The sequence below is a fragment of the Phodopus roborovskii genome, unplaced genomic scaffold (genome assembly GCF_943737965.1).
Source record: "Phodopus roborovskii unplaced genomic scaffold, PHOROB, whole genome shotgun sequence".
NCBI classification, from domain to species: domain Eukaryota; kingdom Metazoa; phylum Chordata; class Mammalia; order Rodentia; family Cricetidae; genus Phodopus; species Phodopus roborovskii.
In genome coordinates, this window is record NW_026125281.1 from 4,710,808 (window position 1) to 4,733,605 (window position 22,798).

Below are 22,798 nucleotides of genomic sequence, written 5' to 3' on the forward strand. Positions count from 1 at the left end.
CCCTCAGTCCTCCAGAGCATGTTGGATCGCATCAGACAGACTGGTGCTCAACATAACCACAGGAAGTCTGATGCAGAGATTTCTCCCTACAGTGTCAGAGGAGGGGAGCTTTTAGTCACTGTAGAATTTACTCTTATCTTTCAAGAATCCCAACTCAATTAGCATTTATATAAATTCTACGTTCTTTCTAGATAATCCTCTCCCATATTTATGTGCATTGTGAATATATTAACACTCTAATTATAAGGGGGGAAGAAATCCCAAAGTGCTTAATTAAAAAAAAAAAAAACACTACTAATGTCAGTGTAATTACTAATGAAGCCAAGATGAATAGCAGACAAGTATTCATAGAGAAATCACTACCCTTATCTAGTTATAGACTTCCAGGAAATTCCTCAACTACATCAAGCAAAAAGTATAGTAAAAGTCACCAAGGTTTACTAAGTTGATGTAGAAGCTGCCCACTGCATGAAGGTAAGGCTCTGGAAGAATTAAGTGGTCTTTTTTTTGCATGCTCGGCCAGTTCAGAATTTCCTCCCCTGCAGACTGATGGTGAGAGATTGGTGCACACAGCAGACCGCAGTGACATCCTCCAACCGGAGAGCTTACACAGCACAGCGGGTCCTCCTATGGCATTTCCTCACAGACTCTACCATACACGTGCACACCAGAAACAAGTTCACGGTGCTAACGCTGATACACAGACAGCCTTCCAGGAACACGAGGATGGAGTAATCAATCGGTTTCCTGGACTGCAGCATTTCCTTATCTTAAGCCAGCACCAGCCAAAGACGCAGCCGGGCCCAGCTGGGCCCTTGCAAAGCCGCCTCCCAAGAGAGAAATCCTTCTCAGTCACAGAAAAGGATCACAACAGGTTCCCCAAACTCACTGATACAGCATAATTCTGGAGGAAGGAGGCTTAACTCCCCTAAAAACTAATGGCTTCATTATTATAAATTGCTCCCCTTTCTTAAAATTTTGCTTCATTTTGCAAAACATCAAATTCGGTAGCTTTTAAAAAGTTATTTTAATTTACTTATCAACTTGTTTATTTTGAGGCATGGCCTCTCTCTCTCTATGTGGACCAGGCTGGCCTCATTAATTCACAGAGAGCCATCTGCTTTTGTCTCTTTGATGCTGCGATTAAAGGCATTTGCCACAACACCTAGTTAAGTTTTTTTTTTTTTTTTTTTTAAACCACAAATGAACACTGACATGGTCTATTGCTATGCTGACAGAGTATGTATTGAAGTATGAAAAGGTTTATTTTGATTTTAACCTTTCAAAAAGAAAAAGAATCATATAGTAAAAATAATGATTAATATAAAAAGCAACATCCTTTTCCTTCTAAGGATTCAAACTCATTCCTAGAATATTTTTGGGGTAACCCACTTTTGCTGCCAAAAATGCTTCCTAGCTGAGAAAGGTCGCTGCATCTCAATGCATGTGCTTATGTGTACATATAAGTTCATCTATTCTACACCTATTAAAAACACATATGGACACGCATGCACACATGTACACAGCCTGGTATCCTAATCCTAACTTCCTACTGTCTGGGTGGATTACTGTTGCAGCTCTCTCAGTCTCAGAAGAAAGACTTGCAGCCAGACATGCATGACCTATCGCATCAAAGTTCCTATTATCCTCTGTCCAGCCTCATCTCCCATTGTGTGCTTTTCCAATTTATCAGGAAGATCAAATGGAGCAATATCGCACTGTGTAAGGAAGGCAGATCTGGAAGCAGGAAGACAGGAACTACAAATGTAGTTCTGCCATTTATAAGTCCACTAATGCACACACGCCTTGGTTTACTCACCTGTAAAATGGGGATGATTGATAGAATCTCATACACTTGTTGGCAGAAATGCAGTGAGAGAAAGTAAGCAGAATACTCAGCAGGTGGTTATGTCAGTGCTTAGTGAACACACTAGCTATTAATGAGGTCATGACTGGCAGGGCTTTTTTCCATAAGAGATTGTGTACACTCCATGAGTATGGGCACCATTTATATTCTAGAGATACACCCAAATCATCTTGGTGGTATCTGACATACACCGAATTCATGCATGGACTAAATAATTCTCTTTGGGTATGAAGTATGGGATAATGCTTTTTTTTTTTTTTACCTTACTGGCTCTTCAGTGAGTTCACCCATCTAACTACCTTTTAATCAAAAAGAAATTATGCTGGGAAAATAAGTTCATTAGACTGCTCTCTATTTGCCTGGGGGAAAGGAACTTAAGTGCTGAACAGATGTATCCCGAGAAGCAGCACTCAGTGACAGATACGTGAGCTGCCCAGGTGAGTTCAGGAGGAGGCCAGGGTCTCAGGAGGAGGAAGAGGAGGAGGCTGATGGCCCAGGGTCTCTATGATTATAAACTACTTTTTACTCGGGAGGAAGGGGATCCCCGGGAGAGATCTTACTCTTGGTGCCAATTGGCATTTTCTCAAAAACCATACCCTTAGGCTTACCGTTAGGTCGCACAGGAGGGCTTCGGACCAAAGGGCTGGTTGACAAGCTGGTTAGTACCATGGCCGCAGTCACCTTGTCCATATCCAGTTCCTCTGAAGACTTCCTGTAAAACAGGAAGAAGTACCATCTATTTGTGCTCACTCTATCCACGGCCCAGCAAGGTACTACAGCCTGCCACATTTGCTTACTCAAGGATCCTCGGGAAAATCCAGCGTTCTGCTAGTCGATTTATTTACACACAAGAGGCCGAGTGATCCAATCAAAGCCATATATATATATATATATATATATATATATATATATATATACACACACACACACACATATACATACATATACACACACACATATATATGCATGTATATATGTATATATACATACATACATACATACATACATATATATGGAAGAAAGGGTCTTCTTCATAGTTCGTCCACCAGCTACTACTGAGGGTGCTGACAAGCCGGGCAGACACTACATAAGGAATAGCAAACCAATCGGCAGGAATAAAAGGATCTCTGATGGTGCCAGGTGCTATGACGCGTATCAGCAGTGGACATAACAGTGCCCAAATGTCTGAGGGGTGGGTGACTTCTGAGGACTCAGTGGAGGAGGACTCAGTCCTGGGAGTAGAGAGAAGCAGACCTGTTGTCCCGCAGTGGCAGCCTGAGCTACATCAGATGAGTTCTCCAAAGAGAGAGGAGAGAGGCAGAGTCCTTTCCACTGGGCCCTGTGGCAGTGGAAGGCTTCTCTGTCTTTACTCTGTGCGGAGAGTCACTGAGCACTTTCAACAGGCCCATGGACACAACACGGTTAGCACTGGCGGAGCAGAGAGGCAGGGCTGGGAGGTGAGTATCCGGGGTGCCCAGAGGCTCTGGCTGGCGGCTCTGTGGGGTTGGTGGGTAGAATCGTGGTATCTGGATGGCTCCAGAAACAGCTTCAGTATCCCCAAGAGCCTATGCTGAGATGACAGCAACTAGACAAGAACAGCTTTCAGGATGGTTAAACTCGAGGGGCCCTCCCGCCTTCCTCTCCTCCCCTCCCCTCTCGTGAGTGTGTGTGTGTGTGTGTGTGTGTGTGTGTGTGTGTGTGCGCGCGTGTGTTTATGTGTAAAAGTCTGTGCTGGTGGGAGGGAGGGGGAGGGGCTGTGAATGCATGTGGAGGCTCCAGGTTGAGGTTGGGGACCCTCCCGTATGGCTGCTGCTAGCCAGCCTGCTTCGAGGACCTCTCGCCTACACCTTCTGAGGCTGCGGTCACAGGCGAGCACCGGGCATTGAGTTGGGTCTCTGGGGATCTGAACTCTGGTGCTTTCACCATGGAAAGAGCCATCTCCTCAGCCCTCAACCTTTGGTTTTCATTTGGTTCCCACCTCCTCTTACTCGAGGAAGAATGGGGGGTGAGGGCACAGCTACGGGGATCACCCAGTGACACCACACAAAAGGTTGCTCCGGCTTGATTCCGGCCAGTCAAGCATGAACCTGCAAGGCAGCCACCGTGGTGACTCGAGTGGGCCTGTGTGAGCTTATCTGCGCTGACAAAGTCACAACCGAGAGGCAAACATTTATGTAGTACATTGACACAGAGTAAATGACACCATCTCCCGGGAGATGAGCATCTTCCAATTAGGAAGCAGTTGAAGAAGTGCAGCAGAGGATTAATGAGACAGACCTGCAGATGGATTGTCGCTTTGACAAATGAGGCTTCCCTTCACAGGTGTGCTGTAGGGTTTGTAAAAGCAGTGAACTCTCTAGACCTCCAAACCTCACGGCATCACTCCGCAACTGAGTGGGAAAGAAATTTGTCCACTGGGAAAAAGCCAAAGAGTTCTTTGTGTGTGTGTGTGTGTGTGTGTGTGTGTGTGTGTGTGCGCGCGTGTGCACTGCCTGAGATGGTGATCTCATCATCTTGATGGCATTTAGAATCACCATGGCAACAACCTCCAGACTTGTCTGCAGGGGGAACTTACTAGATTAGGTGATCCGAGGTAGAGCATTCTATGGCTGGGGGGGGGGGGGGTTGGGGGGCAGACTTAATCAAAAAGGAAAGTGCTAGCTGGGCATAACCATGTATCACTGTCGGCTTCTAACTTCCGGTACAAGGAGACCAGCTGTTTTCGGCTGGCAGTGATGGGCTGTGCTCTCAAACTGTGAACCAAAACCAAGCCCCATCCTAGCTTTATTTGTCAGGTGTTTTGCCACAGCAACAAGACAGGCAGCTAATACACTGCTCAGTCAATTTTACTACGATGTTACCGAAATCAGTTTGGGTTTCTGATACCCAGCATGGTACTAAGTTATCATCCCAAGTTTCAACCCAAGGTATCATAGGATAATTCTTCTCAAAATCCCCAAACTGTTCCTTCGAAAGGTTAAACTATTTGTCTCAGTGGCTGGCAAATAAAAATACTTGTATAAGCGAGCAGGAGCTGGGCCAATGACACTACTTCCGTGGAAGCTTCCGGGACGATGGCATACACTCGGAAGCTGAAATCCCTTCGTACACACTCATCTGCCGTGCAAGTTTTACATTCATCATAGTGTACAGGATCCCCCACCCCCCAGGGAAGGCGGTGCTGGCTTCCTGCACAAATGGAGTCCCCTCGATGCAGCCCCAGGGAAAGGGCGAGAAGCATCTTCATGCTCCCCGGCGTGGTGTGTTGGCTCAGTTTCCCCACGCAGCCATTACTGCAGAGTGAAGCCATAGGGGAAAGGAGCCACCAGAGCCTCAAGTAACACGGCGGGGCCACATCTGGATAGGCACTTGTATGAGTGCTCCTGACAGGTTGCTCAGAACAGCCTCTTTCAGGGGTGGACAGAGGAACTGCGGAGACCTGTCTAGTGCAAGGGCTGGAAATGAACAACCACTGAACGTTCCGTCATGAATGGGAGGTCTCTATGCTCCCTCCAAGGCCCAGAGGACAAGAGCAATGCAGGGGCTGGAGGAGAGGTGAGGTGGGATGCTGTGATTAAAAGCAGCCATGAGAACCCCAATTATCCCTGCTTAAAAAACGGGGGGCGTGGCTAATGAGGTCCACCCCTCCCCGCAAGGATGTGCTGGCAGCTGATGGTGTCTGGAAGAAGCAGATGTTCTTCCTAGTATTAAGCCACTGGTAAATAACCTGTGATACCTCTCACACATGCCCCTTAGACATCGCAGAGTACTGGCTCACCTAAATAAACACATGAGTCAAATTTAAATGAGATGTTAAAGTAGAAGCAGAACGTACTGGGAAGAAAGGACCGAGGAAGGGGGACAGAGAAGGTAACACAGTATAAACATGATCAGAATACGTTATATAATGTATCAAAGTATCACAATGACACTGCCATTCCCTGTAACTAATAAACGCTAGTAAAACATTGACAAATGAATATGTTATATACATGTATCAAAGTATCACAATGACATCGTTATTCCATGCAACTAATAAACACTACTAAAACATTAATAAGCAAAAAACCATGTGGATTTTCAAACGAGAAGCAAGAATAAACACATCACTATAAACTACGCATCTATCTTACCAGCTGGCCTTGAACATTGCAGCAATCCCCCTGCCTCTGCCTCCAGAGTGCAGGAATTGGGGAAGTGTGCTGTCAACCCCAGCTAACCAGAATGTCTACGGGATTACCTTTAGGTTTTCCATTAGTACTTGGAGGCCACCGCCACCAACACACACACAGGAATATATAGATCGCCATCGCGTCACCCAGTCCTCTTAGGAAGAATTTGGATCAAGTTATCAGATGGTATAGCCGCCTTGTGCGGAGTGGTGTTTTTGTTTTTATCTTTGTTAATTCCTTTTGGTACAGTACTATCTAATTACTGATTAATTAGTGCTGCAGATTCAAATCCTTATAATTAACACTAAGAGATGATACATGAAGTAGAATGCGTGCACTGGGGGGAGATCGCTGTAAAGCCTTCCGGTAGCTTTGGAGTAGCTGAGAGGGGATGCTGGGGGCCATGCTGGGTGCCCTCCTTTAATGTGAAGCTGAGATTACTATTGCAAGCCACAGCAATCCCACACTTCCTAAAGACTCGAGTTTTACGGAACTTAGCAATACTTAGGATTACCGGGAAAGGGATAGGGACCTTCATTGCCATTTCTGTTTCATATGCCATCCAGACCTGGTGCTGAGCTGGCTTCCACTGGTGAATAGGACGTCAAGAAGGTTGAGTCGCAGCTGAGAAAGGACAGCGGGGTCATCCTGGCTTGCTGAGGAGGCTTATGGTGAGGAGGTGTTGGGAAATGGGAGGGGCTGTGTGATCTCGTGTATTCTTGCAAGCCAAGAGAAGCCAGGGACATACAAGATTACAGGGAAGGGGGAGGGGAGAAGATCAATATTTTAGAATCAGACAAAGAAGGAAACACATGGAAAGGAAAGACTCTAAAGACAGGATGCTCCGTTGAATGAGGCTTCCATCCAGAGGTTCTGTGGATTTCCCTGGATTCTAGCAGAGCCAGTCTTGACCTCTGTGGAAGACGCAGCAAAGAAACAAACAGGGAGGCAAAGAGCAGAGGATAGCTCTGCAACAAGTTAGCAGATGGCTCTGTGCCAGCCAGTCCCGTGTGGCCCCCATCTCTAAACTGTTACTTCATCTAGCCAACAGTACAAATCGGGCTTCTCAGAGGACTAAACAAGAAAATGTACATGAGCCTCCGAGTTCCTGCCCAAGTCTAAGTTCACCCGCTGGTACTGACATTCCAATCCAATGAATACACCCCCGACGTGTCTCCAAGAAAGGGGACAGGAGCAGAGTTCTCTCCAGTTTTACTCAAGCCCAGCAATAGCAGCTGTTCTGTCTCCTCTGTTCTTCCCGTTCCTGGGTGCTCTCCGTGCGTGCGTGCGTGCGTGTGTGTGTGTGTGTGTGTGTGTGTATGTGTGTGTGTGTGTGTGTTAACACCTCTCTCCATTTGGGTACTGTCTACCTTGTTCAGTTTTCTGATATGGGGTCTCTCACTGGGCCTGGAGGTAGCTAATTAGACTAGACCTGAAAACCAGGGAGCTCTAGAGATCAGCCTTTCTCTGCCTCCCCAGCACTGGGATTACAAGTGTTTGCCGCCATGCCTGGCTTTTTACATGGAGGCTAGGGAACCACATTCCACAGCTACATGGCAAGCACTTTACCAACTCAGCTATCTTCCCAGCCATGCATTTGGCTGCTGAATCTTTTTAAAACTACAGGGAAACTTAAGAGAGCATTTTGTGGTCTCAATCAAACCAGAGAAAAAGTAAACACATCCCTACAAGACAACATCAACTAAGACTTCTGAAAGAACCTGTGTTGAAGATCAATTTTAAAACATTTCTAATGCATGATGAACTGTCACTTTTATTAGACACAGGAAAAGAATGGCCCTTGGAAATCACTGCACTATGACCAATGACGGTTAAGGACACTCTGTAGACTACACATGTCTGTGGACTACATACTATGCTCAGTGACGGCCATGCAATATTCATTTAATGCTCACAATCACTTCTTGATCTAGGCTTGGTTGCATTACCGCACATTATAAATGGAGAAACTAAGGTCTGCAAAGGTGACCTCATTTTCATGATCACAGATAATGTGCTGGCTCCTGTGTAGTGACCTATACAACTAAGTACAGTATAAACCAAGCTCACCCTAATGCATAATATAAAAAGTGTGGGAACTGCTTGGCTGTGTCCTCTGGAACAGCCAGTGACTCAGGATCAGATCTGTGTTGACGCAGACCCAGATACTAGTTAAGTAGAAGAGAGGATAGACCGCTCCTAGACAGAGCAGAAGCAAGGACAACCGACAGAAATGTCCCCATCACGGACACCAGCCCTTCTACAGCTGTTACAGCTCTTTACTGTTTTCCTTTAAACAATCTAAGATCATGCAGTTTGCGCTCTCTCTCTCTCTCTCTCTCTCTCTCTCTCTCTCTCTCTCTCTGTATGTGTGTGTGCACGTGCAAGAGTTCACCTCGGGTCTTAAATAATTCATCCTGTAGGGCCTCTTGTTTGACAGGCAGGGGGTGGGTGCAGGGCAGGGAGGGTGAGTGATCCTGTACATGAACATCACACAAGCCAGGAGCTGGCACAGCTGCAGTCCCGAGAAACCCCGCCCGGATGAGCTCATCCCTTGGCAGTGCAGATTAGAATGACATCATGTTTCTGGAGAGCTCCCTCCAGCCCTACTGCGGCGGGCGGGCGGCGGCAGCAGCGCTTTTCCTGAGCTCAGGAAAAATTAGCATCAGTATTTCTAGCTGTTTCTAAGGAAATGGCGTTTTATTTCAGTGTGTTGTGGGATGCATAATACATTGCCTGCCTTTACTATCAGCTCCCAGCTCATCAGTAAGCCAGTCACGACTGCTGTACTTACCAGGCTAAAAAGGTAAGGCCCTCTTCAAAGCTACAGTTCAGCTACAGTGTTTCTCCTCATTCCTTCAAAGACTTCTAGCCCAAGAGTCTAAAAAATGACCACGCCAATGGTGTTACTAATAACACAAAACATACTGGTCATCATTTATTTACGTCTCCTTTGTTTGTGAACCCCAGGCTGGCTTCATACGTCCTCTGTGGCGGCAGACGACCTTGAAACCCAACCCTTTCCTCCTGCATCTGTCTTGTGCTAGGATTACAGGGATGGGCCACCGACCCCAGTTCTGATGTTCTGGGGATAGAATCCAACCAACCTACATCTTCAGCCCTTATTTAGCTTTTGCTTTAATCTAGGAACTATGCTAAACGTCCAACATGTATTATCTAGTTTGACCCCATCCTGAAGCTGAGAAGCAGGACTGTCACTCCGCACACGTACATACGTTTTCGATCGGATACTAAGCCAGTGTCACTGGCTGGCAGCTGAAAACCTCGGACACATCCTTATGCCACAGTGTACTGTGGGCCACGTAACTCTAAGGATGCACAGCATCGCTGAACCAACAGTTGGAAGAAGCTAGATAGAGTGGCACATGCCCGTTAATTCCAACGCTGAGGGAGCTCGAGGCTGGAGCCCTGCTTCAAGCTTGAGGCCATCCCAGCTACAGAGTAAGGCCTTTTCTCAAAGGAAAGAAAATTAAAATCAAATTCAGAAATGAAGACTGTCTCGATCACGAGAGCCAGGACAGTTTTGTGCCCGTTAGTTCTCATCTCGGCAGACGTGGAGGTGAGTAAGGGTGGGTGAGGGAGATAACAGTTCCTAGGAGCCGACTGAGAGCCGGATATTTTGCATGGCGGCAACCACTTAACACAATACATGTCTTGTGCTGTAGTTACCAACTACCCTACGTTACAGACAAGAACAGCCCAACTGGTCACGGTGCCATGCACTTCTAATCCCAGTACCTGGGAGTCCGGTTCAGTCCTTTTTGTTTGTTCAGCAACGGAGATCAAGCCCAGAGCTCTCCATATGTTAGGCGAGTGCTCTGTGACCGAGCTATATTCTAGCTCTTACATATTTTTAAAAATACTTTTGAGAATTTTGGGTCCCGGAGACCTAGAATCTGCTGGAGCTGGAGTTACAGCCACCTGACCCGGGAGCTGGGAGCTCAACTCAGGTCCTCTGCAAGGGTAGCATGGGTCCGCCATTGCCGTTTCTCTAGCCCTTCCTATCACGAAGCTCAGGCTGCCCTAGAACTAGAGCTCCTGGATTGTAACCTGCTACCACGTCCAGCTTACATGCCCAGCTCCAACACCTGTTAAAACTGACAAGACAGCGTGACGTTAACTACACAAATGCTAGGCATAAACTATACCAGTGGGCACCTTACGGTGCTGCAAAGGAATGCATGCCAAAGTCCAGTCACGTGGCAGGGAGCTAGACTGAAAAGTAAAATTTCTATGAAATGATTTCTTCCCTTACTGTTAAAGGCAGAAGCAAGTTAAGCATCCAGAGAATATTTTTTTTGTATACCACACACCTCTGCCTCATCTCTTGCTGTTTTGGCTGAACAATCCTAGCAAATGGCTATGGATTTAGTTAATTGTGGTCTGAGGGGTTAAAAAAGAAAACACCACCAACCATAATACATTTCTCCATTTTACAAGGCTGTATCTTTGCAAGCAGCATGGACTGTGAGCCTTTTCTCTGCCCAATAAATCGTGGAGAGATCTCAAAAGAAGGGAGATCACTCCAACAAATGGGCCACGCTTGTTACACACTGAGAAATGGGACTTGTCACAAATACCTCAGTGCTCAAGTCCTGGTTAAACTTTGAAGAAACAGAAAGAATCACATCTGGATGACTGGAGGTGACTTTTGAGGCACTTACTTGAAATATTTTCATGAGGCCAGTTAGCTTTTTTTGTCGTTATAACAAAATGGCAAGGAGCATTGGCTCATAAAGACAAAACGTGAATCCGGCCTCAGTATGGAACGCTGCAGTTCATGCCTGCTCAACCTCATTGCACTGGGTCTGTACTAAGACAGCAGGGGAATGCAAGCCTGTGACACAGCCAACTGCTCCACTCACGAGCAGGCCCCCTAGTGACACAGGGGCCTCCCTGTAGATCCTACCCTCGCCTGAGAAACTCTACTGCCTTCCGGTGGCACTGGGGACCACGCCTTTAAGACACACAGGCGCCACACTTCTGGGATGCTCAACATCCAAACTATAGGCCTAGCCTAGGAAATAATGGATTTAGTCTGACTAAGTACTTGCTTCCAAACTGACATGTGAAACATGATAGCCATTTGTTCCTACCTGTTATAGAGAAAGGCCACATTTATCTCTAAACAGACAGCACCTACTGTCACACAATCCACACCAATTTCTAGGAGTTTTTCCACCACAACTTCTACTGGTAATTGCTATTATTTAAAAATGTTTTCCACTTGAGGCCAGTAAGATGCTGCATTGGGTAAAGATGCTTGCCATCAAGGCTGGCAACCTGAGTTCAATTGTGATGAGTCATGCGATGGAAGGAGGAACAGGCTCGGAAGTCGTCTGACCTTCTCATGGGCACCAAGGAACACATACCCACAGTCAACAAAGAAACAAGCAAGTCAATAATAAAAGTATTTTCATTTAAAAGCAGTAACAACAAAGGTTGTCTGCTTTTAGAAACAAAAACCATCAAGTTTAGCTCCTGTGGATGCCGCAGGTCCAAGCAGTAGATTATACGGCTATGCAAATTCAAATACCAATGCTACTCACATGTTTAAAGGCTTGGGCTACATAACGATTTATTTAACCCAAAGTGGTCATAAAGGATCCGTGATCAGCAAAAGGACACTTGGGTGGTTTCAACACCTCTGGACTGTCTTGTGAATTTCAATCATTTGTACTTTCCGTATACAGAGGAGGGCTCTACACTAACAGCGATAATTTGATACCGAATAGCTGGGTTAGCATCATGTTAACTGGAATTTTAGTCTGTTGTAGCATACATTTCTCATTCTACAGCCTCCAGCAGATCTGAAGATGAGCTGACAAAGCCTAACACAAGAATGAATCACACTTACACCAAGGTAGGACGACTTTCCCAAAACTGCCAAGTTAACAGCCCTGTGGAAATCAGCAATGTCTTCAAACAGAAGCTAAATACATCAAACACTAATTACATGTGCATTTAGAACAGGGGAAACTATGGCTGTGTGCTGCTTCTTACTTGCCTGGGATCGATGGGTGTCGCTGAATCTGTGCCTTGCTGTCTTTCACCACCAAGAAAACTAGAAGGTTCACTTGTTAGCTCTTCAACTGTTGACTCTGCATTAACTTCTCCTCTCTTCTGAAAGCAAACTACCTAGAGTGTATCTCCTCTCCTGAATCTTCTTTTCAGTTAATGAAAAAAAAAAAAAAAAAAGAGGCCACGAATTTGAAAGACAGCAAGGAGGGGCTTTATGGGAGAGTTGAGAGACAGAAAGGGGATGGTTTCCATCACTGTTAGCTGGCCACAGCACCATGTGAAAACCCTATCAATACAGAGACAAATACTTTATGTAGAATCTGCAAGACCGCTGCCTCAGGCTGCTGCGTTCGTTCAGTCTCTGAAAGAGGGCTGAGACTTAGGGCAAGCAGTGAGGACATTCAGACAAGTACCATGGAAAGGCGCATAGACCACTGGGGATATTTTCCCAGCGGGTTCTCCATTCAGTAGTGCTACAGTTACACCCAGACACCAACCAGAAGGTTAGTGACTGAACCCGAATAATGGAAAGAGATTTCAAACACATCAGGAAAATTTTACCTGGAGGCCGCGATGTGACTGCCAGGAATAATAAAGACAAGATGTCTCGTTCAATGCTGACCAACATTAGCTAGAACGTTAAACTTCCAGCCACCTTATATTTTAAAAAAAGGAAGGAAAGAGTAGAAGGGGGAGGGGGAGGGGAGGGAGGGAAGGATCAGGAGCAGGGGAGGGAGTGTGAGCTGGGATTGGTGTGTAAAATGGGGTAAGATTTCAAATAAAAAGACTTTTTTTTTAATGAAGGAAACAGGGCGGGAGAGATGGCTTAGCAGTTCAGATCATGCGCTACTCTTTCAGAGGACCCAGATTTGCTTCAAGCATCCACACGGAGGCTCCCAGTTACCTGTAACTCCAGCAGGGGTGATTATTTATCCAGTTTCTCACTTTTAATCTGCCTGTCTCAGATTTGTCCACTGTTCCAACTTCTACTCTTTTCAAACCATCCTGAAAATCATGCATTCCTCCTGCCCTGCCCTCTATGAACACCAGCCAGTTTTGGTGCGCTTGACAATCTTCAATGGCTATGGGACCTTCACCTGGCTTTCCAGGATTCAATATTCCCTGGTCCTAATCTTCCTATTCCAACTCAGGTTTCCCGCTTGTCAATGAACCTGCACTCCGTCCCATTCAGCCCCAGCTCTAGGCCCGGCTGACGCCCCCTTCGAGGCTCTGCTCTCTTGCAGCTTCCCTCTTCTCTTCTTCTTGGTCCTGAATTGTGTCACACCAGAACCTGGTCCTGAAAGACAAGTGACTTCACGCTACTGTGTGTTCTCTGATGCATGCTTGTCATTTCTACTCATGAATGAGAATGCAAAAGTGCGCAGTATGTTCTACAGTGTCATTCATCCACAATGTCCCAGATCTGCTGAATTAGCATCTCAAGTCTTCTCATGTGCACACACGCTGCGGCCACCACCCACACGCTTGTGTCCAGACACACACTGTGTCCAGGCACACACGCTTGTGTCCAGACACACACTGTGTCCAGGCACACACGCTTGTGTCCAGGCACACACTGTGTCCAGGCGCACACGCTTGTGTCCAGGCACGCACACTGGTATCCAGCCACACACTTTTATCCAGCCACACACAGTATCCAGGCATACACACTGTATCCAGGCACACACTTTTATCCAGCCACACACACTTTTATCCAGCCACACACACTGTGTCCAGCCACACAGAGTGTCCAGAGAGTGCCCTTGAAGCACGTCAAAGTCATGTCGAGTGAAAGGTTTGCTGCACTGAAAGTCTGGGTATGTCCAGCACATTTGGATTTCCATCAGGACTCTGCTGCTTGCTCCTCATGTGACCTTTAACTCAATCTGCCTGCCCGTTTGAGATCTCAAGTGTGCCCCACAGAGGAGGAAGGAGGGCTAGCTTCACAGGGTCACTGTGTGAACTCAATGAGATCTCAGCAAGTGCCACACACTTAGCACAGTGGATGGCCAGGAAGCGTTGGCTTTTATAATCAGACTCCCCTGGCTGACCATCTCAGACTTTTTGAAAGATCTTTAAAAAGAGGTTTATGGCAAAGCCGAGTGCTTGACTTCCAGCCCGCCTCACCATGGAGATCTTTGTGGATCTGAACATGCATTGTATAAACTGAGATGTTCTGAAAGGGTCAAACACCAGACTCCAAAGATTTATTTGAAAGGGAATATAAAGTAGATGATTAATATTTTAAAATATTGATCATTTTGAAGTGGTATTTTTCAGAGATGAGTTAAATAAATTACGGGGGGCTGGGGATGTAGCTCAATGGCAGAACACTTGCTAGCATTCATGAGACCCTGGGTTTAATTCCCCAGTACCACACACACACACACACACACACACACACACACACAGAGGAAATTAGCATTACTTATTTGTTTTCACTGTTTCAATTATGTTTCAATTATGTTTCAAAATGTAGTTACACATGAGCCTCACGATACATTTTTAGACTTTTACTATTGTAGACTGTTAAAATGGAAGACAATTCTGTCACTGAATTTCATCCATGGGCTCTAAAAGAGCTAATGTATCTCCCCAAGGTGCTACTGAGTCTTCAATCACTTGAGAGCACAGAGCAAAACCTGTCAATAACTGCTAATCACATCGTTAAGGACAGTCTCCCTGGGCGCAGAGTGTAATCATTTATGAGAGTCAAGTGCTCAGGGACTTCGGGTAAATTTCAAACACCCATTCAAGGAATCTTCTAGTCCCTGCCAAGTTTGTCATGATCTAATCTGGGAGCAATTTAATGCATGGTGTTTCTATCAAGAACTCAGTCAACCGGCACAAATACATGTATTTATTCACCGAGCTGGGGAAAGGGTGGTCTCTGCTCACTAATGTGCTTAACTAATGGACTATCTCATTGGCCAGTGGTGAGGCCAGAGGTAATGAGAAAACACACTGGCCAACATTAAATACTCAAGTAGCTAATTACATGGTTTGTTTAAAATTGGAGACACACAGGTGCTACTGTAGTTTCTTCTACTCTCCTGAGCTGAGTAGCTTCTAAATTTTCACTTATCCCATGACAACAGTAAATTGCTATAGAAAAATCTAAATTATGAAAAAATAATAAATAGAATCCAGGCATGGTGGCACACAACTTTTATCCTAGCACTCAGGCAGATCTCTGTGAGTTCAAGGTCATCCTGGTCTACAGGGCAAGTTCCAGGACCGCCAAGGCTGAAAAACTCTGTTGGGGGGGGTTGGGGGGGACCTAAACAAACAAATAAATAAAAAAAGACAGTTGAATGAACTAATAAACTTTATAACATGAACTTTTCTATTCCTGTCACATTCCTTTTAGCAAGTTAAAAGCTAGGTTATTTTTATATTTTTGGAATGTCTATGTAGTTTTTTTTTTTAAATGTAATTTTAAATTTTATCACGTACTTTTGGATTTTTCAGATAGGGGGGTCTTGCTATGTAACCCAGGCTGGATTTGAACTAATGATCTTGGTGCCTTCTTCTCCTGAGTGCTGGGTCCTATGGAGTTTTTAATGCCATGTCAAATTATAGTTTTGATGGCAGCTCCTGTTATGGTATTTTCTACTGAATAAAGATAGTCAAGATGAGAGAGACAGAGAGAGGACGGGAGAGACAGTGAGAGTTTGAGTTTAATATTAGAATTGCCCGGCATAAGGAGAAATTTCTTAGTTCAGGGTTGCAGGGCCTGGGCCAATCACATAGCCGAATCCTCGCTCTCGGAAGATCTCTTCTTGAGAGAGATTTAGTCATGTATGGACTTGGCATCTTGCAGAAGTAATTTTAGAGGCTGACAACACCAGGCTCAACAGACTTGAGCACCTACTTCTTCAGGTAACGTTTTAAATAAAGTGTGTACATTAACACTATTAACACACAAACACACACACACACACACACACACACACACACAATTCACAGTCAATTTTCCCAGCAACCATGCATATCACATCAGAGCTGTGTGAGCAAAAACTCCACCTTCCTATCTCATTCTGTAACCTTGTATTTTTGTATCTGGATACAGGTAAATAAAATACACAAGAGCATGAACAAGCTCCACTATCAAGACCACAACACGCTGTACTTCAAAAGTGGCGGAGGAGCACTTCAGAGGCAAGCAGACTCTAAACACGGGGTGTCCAGGACAGGAACAAGCCAGCCCTTTTGAAAAAAAAAAAAAAAAAAAAAAAAAGCAGAAACATCAAAATCCCCTGGAGTACTCTTGGCTGATTAAATATATTTCTGCCCAGGGAAAGCAGATTTAATTTCCTAGTGCAAACCTGACTCTTTCATAGCTTGGGCTTGCTCAGGCCTGGGTGAGGAATACAGTTTGGTAGCCTGTTATAAAATTAGCCTGCATACCTACCCTATGCTAGGTCTTTGCTTAGGAGAATTGTAACCTTCATGTCAGCATGTTCCCAGGATGGTTATGAAGATTTGATAGGAGGAGCTGTGCACGTGGGGATCTGGGAGTGGTGCGTATGCTCTTCTTTCACGGTTAAGTAAAGCATGATACAGCGCGGGATTTCAAAAATGCAGGCTTGCTGTGGAATAATCTTTTTGTACACTTTTCCAAGGCACTTTCTGATTGGTTTAATAGAGTCAGATAGCCAATAGCTAGCCAGGAGAGAATAGGCGGGACTTCCGGGAAAGAGAGGAACTTAGGGTTAGAGTCTAGGCGTGCCGAAGATGCCAGGAAGACACTGAGAAAATAGGGCTACAGAATGGAGGAGAGATTAAAAAGACACACGGCAGCACGTAAATTAACAAAATGGTTAATTTCAGTTATCAGAGCTGGTTGGGAATAAGCCTAAGCTAATGGCCAAACTTTCATAATTGATACGTCATTATTTGGGTGCTGGTGGTCGAGAGAAAGTCAGATAAGAGAGATCTGCTACACTGAACCTAACTAAGATTTGCCACTTTTGCTGGACTGGCTGGCCAGCAAGCCCAGGGACTCTCCTTGGGTTTATTCCACAAGACTGCCATACTCAGCTTACACTCAGGCTATCACGGTTTCATGGCAAACACTTTACCACTGTGCCATCAGGCCCGCCCTGAGATTTGGTGGTTTATGTTGTGGCTCTACAGTATTACCCACGTTACTCGCCCAATTGAACCTGAGACCTTGCTGATCTCATCACTCTCCCAACCCACTGGAAATACTGCATTGGGTTTGAGCATCCAATCCACCCCTGCGCAGTTTAGCTTAGAGCCGTTAGCAAGATGCTGAAGATTCTGAACCTCAGTGGCTGCCTCTGTCATTCTATTCTGTTCAGCACTTGGGATGCTCTGTGAGTCTACAAACACAGCATCAGCTAGGTCCAAGCTGCCCAGACCTGAGAGGATGTCACCGGAGTGAGTAAAGGAGGAAGAGCTTGGGTATTGCAGCTAGCACACTAAACCGGATGTCAGGAATCCACGTCGTCAGGACTGGAACTTGAGAACACAGCCAAGAAGGTAGCCCTGCAGCCCATGAAGGCCTTTGTGATGTGAACTGGTGTGGTGCTTGCATGTTAAGTTGGGGGATGGCTGTGAAACCCTGGATCTAGTTTACACTGTTTGACAATATGTTGTCTCCCTAACACATATGCTTAATTTGGGCTTTCCACATCTGTTTCCTCGATGCAGGCGCTTCTCATGTTCTGCTTGAAGAAACTGGGTAATTGAATGAATTGTCTTCAGTCACATGGGGCCAGTGCTGATTTCTAGTCAAGTTTTGGGGACTTGCTAAATCTAGTTTATGGCCTAATTGTGTGGTAGGCCACACTGGCCCCAGAGCATGAATCAGGCCACCCAAAGCAACCCCAGATGTTTGCTACTCTGGAACATGCCAGAGCTTTCACAATATTTTGCTTTCAATTTAATGGAAAAGTTCTGTGTGTGAGTGAGACTTAAATAGAGATTCTACCACAAATAGCAAGAGTACCAAGGGACTCTGTCCACACTAGTTCTGATGAAAAGACCCACTCTGAATTTGTTAAGGTGTGTGTGTGTGTGTGTGTGTACACCACAATATGGACACAGTATGCATATGGAAGTCAGAAGATAACTGTGACTCAACTTTGTCTTTCTACCTCTGCATGGACTCTAGGGCTCAAACTCAGGTTTTCAAGCAGGCATCTTGGTAGTGGCAAGAACCTTTCCCTGCTGAACCATATGGCTGGGCCTGCCATTTTATTTTACATGCCATAAAACTTCTGAGACAGTCCAAGTGAGGGGTAGAGCTAGGGACAAAGGGTTAAGAAATGGCTCTTCCCTCACGTGGAATTAAAATAGACTGAGCTAGGGATGGCATCAGCTCAGGCTGATAGAAAGACTTCATGGCGGCCTCAGCAGTTAGGATAAGCACTACTCCCACTATGAAGAAGATGGGGGTGGGGAGGGCGTTAAAACCTCCCACGTCTTTTTAGGGCCTCACAAACACTTGTTCAATAGAACTCCCTGACAAAGCTCAAGTGTCATTTTCAGAAACATCCACATTATAGTAAGAGGTCAGTGGTATTTCCCGGATTGCCAGAAAACAGTTATGATAGAGATGCCCCTTAAAAAAAAATCTGAGTGAGTACCACGAACAAAGTTATTGCTATGTAAAAGTGGGACCCCTCACAAGGCTTCATGGAAATCCACCCTGGACTCAGCAGCAGTCCGGAGCCCTCTCTGAACAGGAAATTTGTGTAGTGAAAAGAAAATGATGGATCTCTGTGTTGCTTCAATGCACAAATCAACAGTCGGTGGCAGCTGCCCAGGAACCAGGTTATTCAACCCTGGCACCAATGCCTTAACCTTGTAGGCAGTCAGCTGTTTGACCTTGGGGTTTGGCCTGTGCTCTAGATGGCTTTCCCGAGGTTCCACGCATGCACGCCAGTTCACCAGCACCATTTGGGACTGCTGTGTAAGGTCTGCGTCTTCAGATGACTAGAAACGGCTGGAGAATGGGCAGTGACCACAGGAAGCGGCAAGAGAGAAAGCAGTTTTGCTGGGCTACCTTATGATAAATGGCCTTCACCCCCATCTGGTAGATTACAAGTTTATTTGTTTAGGCCAGGAACTATGTTTATTTTTTTTTAAATTCAAAGCAACAATCTAGTGTCTGACCCATATTTAGTATTTCATAAATACACACTTAGCATTTAGTAAATATCTTATGGGGGGAAAATGTCAATAAGTAGGTGCCAGTGATCCACCCCTGTGGCATCAGTAACAAACAGAAGCAGGGGTCAGACCTTCCCCTGACCAGGGGCGACTTCTGAGGCTGGGTTTAACAATCCAGCTGTGGGAAGATCTTCCCTTGCCGGTGTGCCAACGGTTTTGGGAGGTGAGTCTCCTGCTAGCAGAATCACTTTAACTTCTGGATGGAATTCAGCACTAAACTCTGAAGCTTCTACTCAAGTCTGGTGCTGGGTGGACTAGCGCACTCAGGCTAAGTTTCTGGGCACCCTGTCCTACTAAGCTAAGGCCCTCTACTAGAGCCTGGCTTGGCACACGTGGCTCAAAGCTGAGCTGAGATATAAGACAACCTGAACTGAGAGTTAAAATTGGAAGAGAAAACCCTAGGTCCAGATAGATTCACTACTAGTCGCTTGAAGGAAGAGCGAACAACAATGGACCTCGCTAGAGTTTGCTTTCCTGTTGCTGTGATAGACACCATGGCCAAACGCGACTGGGAGGAAAGCGGAGGGCGTTCATCTGGTTCACATTTCCAGGCCACAGTTCATCACTGAGGGAAGTCAGGGAACTAAACCAGCAAACGTGGAGGAACCTATTCACCTGCTCTCCTACTGGCGTATGCTCAGCTGGCTTTTCACCCAGGCCCACCCTCCACGAGCTAAGCGCTCCCACACCGATCTCCAGTCAGGACAATCTCTCTCAGACATGGCCACAGGACAATCTGACACAGGGCAATTCCTCAACCGAGGTTCATTCTTCCTAGATTAAGAACTATTTTGACATAGTTCTTGAAATTCTTGATCAAACAGGCAGGTCTCGAAGGGACTCTGCCAAACTCACTTTCCAAAGCCAGTATTACCCTAACAACAACAATAACCAAAAAAAAAAAAAAAAAAAAAAAAAAGCAAAAGTCCTCAATAAAATATGGGCAAACTGAGGAACCGAGGGGCCAACAAGATAGCTCAAGTCAGGGCGTTTACTATCAAGCATGGTGGCTAGAGTTTGATTCTCAAGACCCGCCCCATGCTAAACAAATCAATAAAAAATACTTGCAAACTGAAAATAAAACATTAGAAGATTGCATGTCATAAGCAAGTTGGATTCCTTCCAGGATGATTTAGCACCTGTAAGTCAATACAAGTATACAAATAGAACAAAGAAACAAATAAAATAGATCACACAATCATTTAGGATGCAGAAATAGCCTTTGATGTATTTCTTTTGTTTTCCAAGTGTGGCTTGAGGATAATATGGTAGAACACAGTAAGATCCTGATGTCTGTGCTCTAAAGGAAGCTGCTTGGTGCAGCAGGTAAAGGAAGGTTGTCGAAAGGAAGCCGCGCCCACTTCAGAACCTTTCGAAACGCTGGTTAACTGACTTCAAGCCCAGAGCCTAATCATCCCAGGCCACCTCAGCCCCTGGAACCGTTGATCGTTCTCCTCTGTGAGCTAGCACTGTCTTCCAGACTAAAGATAAACCCTTAGGCCTCACTAAACTGCAGTGGTTTGAATGAAAAACGGCGCTGTTAGAGGGTGTGGCCCTGTCGAAGTAGGCGTGGCCCTGTCGGAGGAAGTGCGTCACTGTGGGTGGGGCTTTGAGGTTTCAGAAGCCCAAGCCAGTCCCAGAGTTACTCTCTCTTCCTGCTGCCTGTGGACCTGGATGTAGAACTCCCACCTCCCTCTCCAACACTGTGTCTGGCCATGTGCTGCCATGCTTGCTGCCATGATGATGACAGACTCTGAGCTGGGGCTCTAAGCCAGCCCCAGTGATAGGTTTTCCTTTATAAGAGATGCTATGGCCATGGGGTCTCCTTGTGACCATCATCATCCAAACATCTGATGCCTCCAGCACTTTGCTTTAACCTGCCCACCTAAAGTTCCCACTAACATCTGTAGGAGGTGTCTTGATTTATGGCTTTCTTTGTTCTGCCGCTAAGCCCTCATAAAACTGCTTTCATGTTAGAGTATTGGATCTGAGTATCCTAAATCAGTGTCCTCAGGTCATGGTCACCCATATTTAATGGCTCCATAATGAGCTCTTATCCCTTTGAGGTCAACAATCACATTGTCACTGTTTCTGGAGCTAGCTGCTACATAATGGCAGTTTTACTGTCCTTGGAATGGTGGGGCTTGCTGTCAAGAGGACCCTCCCCGTTTGTTATGAACAGTCTCTTGTTGTGAAGGCTGGAGCTTTAGAAGCAGCTACATGCTGAGTTTAATTGCTGAATGGTAATACATTCAGCACAGATGATTTCATTACAGAATGTGGACTGGCTACCTTGCAGTATTTCCCGAGGCATAATAAGCTTTTAACATAAAAACCAAATCAACATTAATCTGCAAAAGCTGTCACTTTATATCCCCAGCCAAGTGGAGGTGGGGGGGAAGATAAAAAGGGAAAAAAAAAAAAAAAAAAAAAAAAAAAACAGTGTGATAAAGTAAACCTCCATCAAGAAACTAGACCAAAACAACGATCAAACCAGCTCACTCCGTCCCTTTGGGGCAATCTGACTCATGAGCTGAGGTTTCAGAGTCTATTTTACTTAATTGCTGAAGGCAAGAGAACAGGAAGGGGTTTTGAACCTCGGTCCTTTGTGGCGTTGGCTGGAGCTTTCAGAGTCAGCGGTTTCGAACAGACAGGTAAAAGAGCAAATGAGCTGCCTGCATGAACAGGTGAGAAGGGCTCCAGTTTCGAGCTGGCTGGCAGATAAGCTCTGCAGTCCCGTTTCTCATGCCTTTATGAACAATCTGCGTTCAAATAAGGGGTATACAAGGCTTCTTTCACAGTCTCTCAAAGCTAGCCATTGTTGTATGTTTAATTACGCTCCTAAATCCCGAAGAACCAAAACAGCCAGCAAGGTCGATCTGCATATTTTAGCAGGAGACACGTGTGCAAAGCCAACCAGCCCTGGCTTGTGTTTCCACACTCTACAGAGCAGCCTGCAGCTCAGCCAAACTTCCTGCTGGAGGGTGGAGAGCGTGGAGCACACACCAGTTGCCTGCACAAGGAAACAATCTTCCTTCCCTACCCCACACTATATTTAGAGCCATCCCTTGGCAATGCAAACATGTTTCTGGGCTTAGTGCCACTCAGACAAAAAAAAAAAAAAAAAAAAAAGCCAGAAAAACTGGTTTGGTTCCAGTGCTGAATCCAAACAACAAAAGTTAAATGTGGCTTTCCTCATTGACGCCTTTCTGTGTCAAACATCACTTTCTTCAAAAGCAGTCGGCAACTGGATGGGGCTGGGAAGAACGCTTTTCTCTTCTCCCAACCCTAAGGAAGAAAACGTGTCTCACTCTGAGGGGGCATTGACTGAAGTAGGAAGCAACCAAGCAAATGAAGCAGAGGCCACAGTGTTTTGGAATTTTAGAAAAACGGTACCGTTCATGCTAGGGCTGTCACTTTCCCAGACAGAGTAAACAACCCCCCTACATACATACATACACACACACACACACACACACACACACACACACACACACACACCCAGGAAAGTTAA

General features: G+C 45.6%; 1 protein-coding gene across 1 annotated transcript in view; it reads right to left on the reverse strand.

The window, feature by feature from the left end:
* The window catches only part of Znf704 (zinc finger protein 704), a 72,986-nt gene that overhangs the window by 22,861 nt on the left and 27,327 nt on the right, over positions 1 to 22,798 (reverse strand). Inside the window, exon 2 of the mRNA XM_051196727.1 lies at positions 2,476 to 2,579. Coding sequence (XP_051052684.1) covers positions 2,476 to 2,579 — 104 coding nt within the window. The remainder of the gene's footprint in view (positions 1 to 2,475; positions 2,580 to 22,798) is intronic.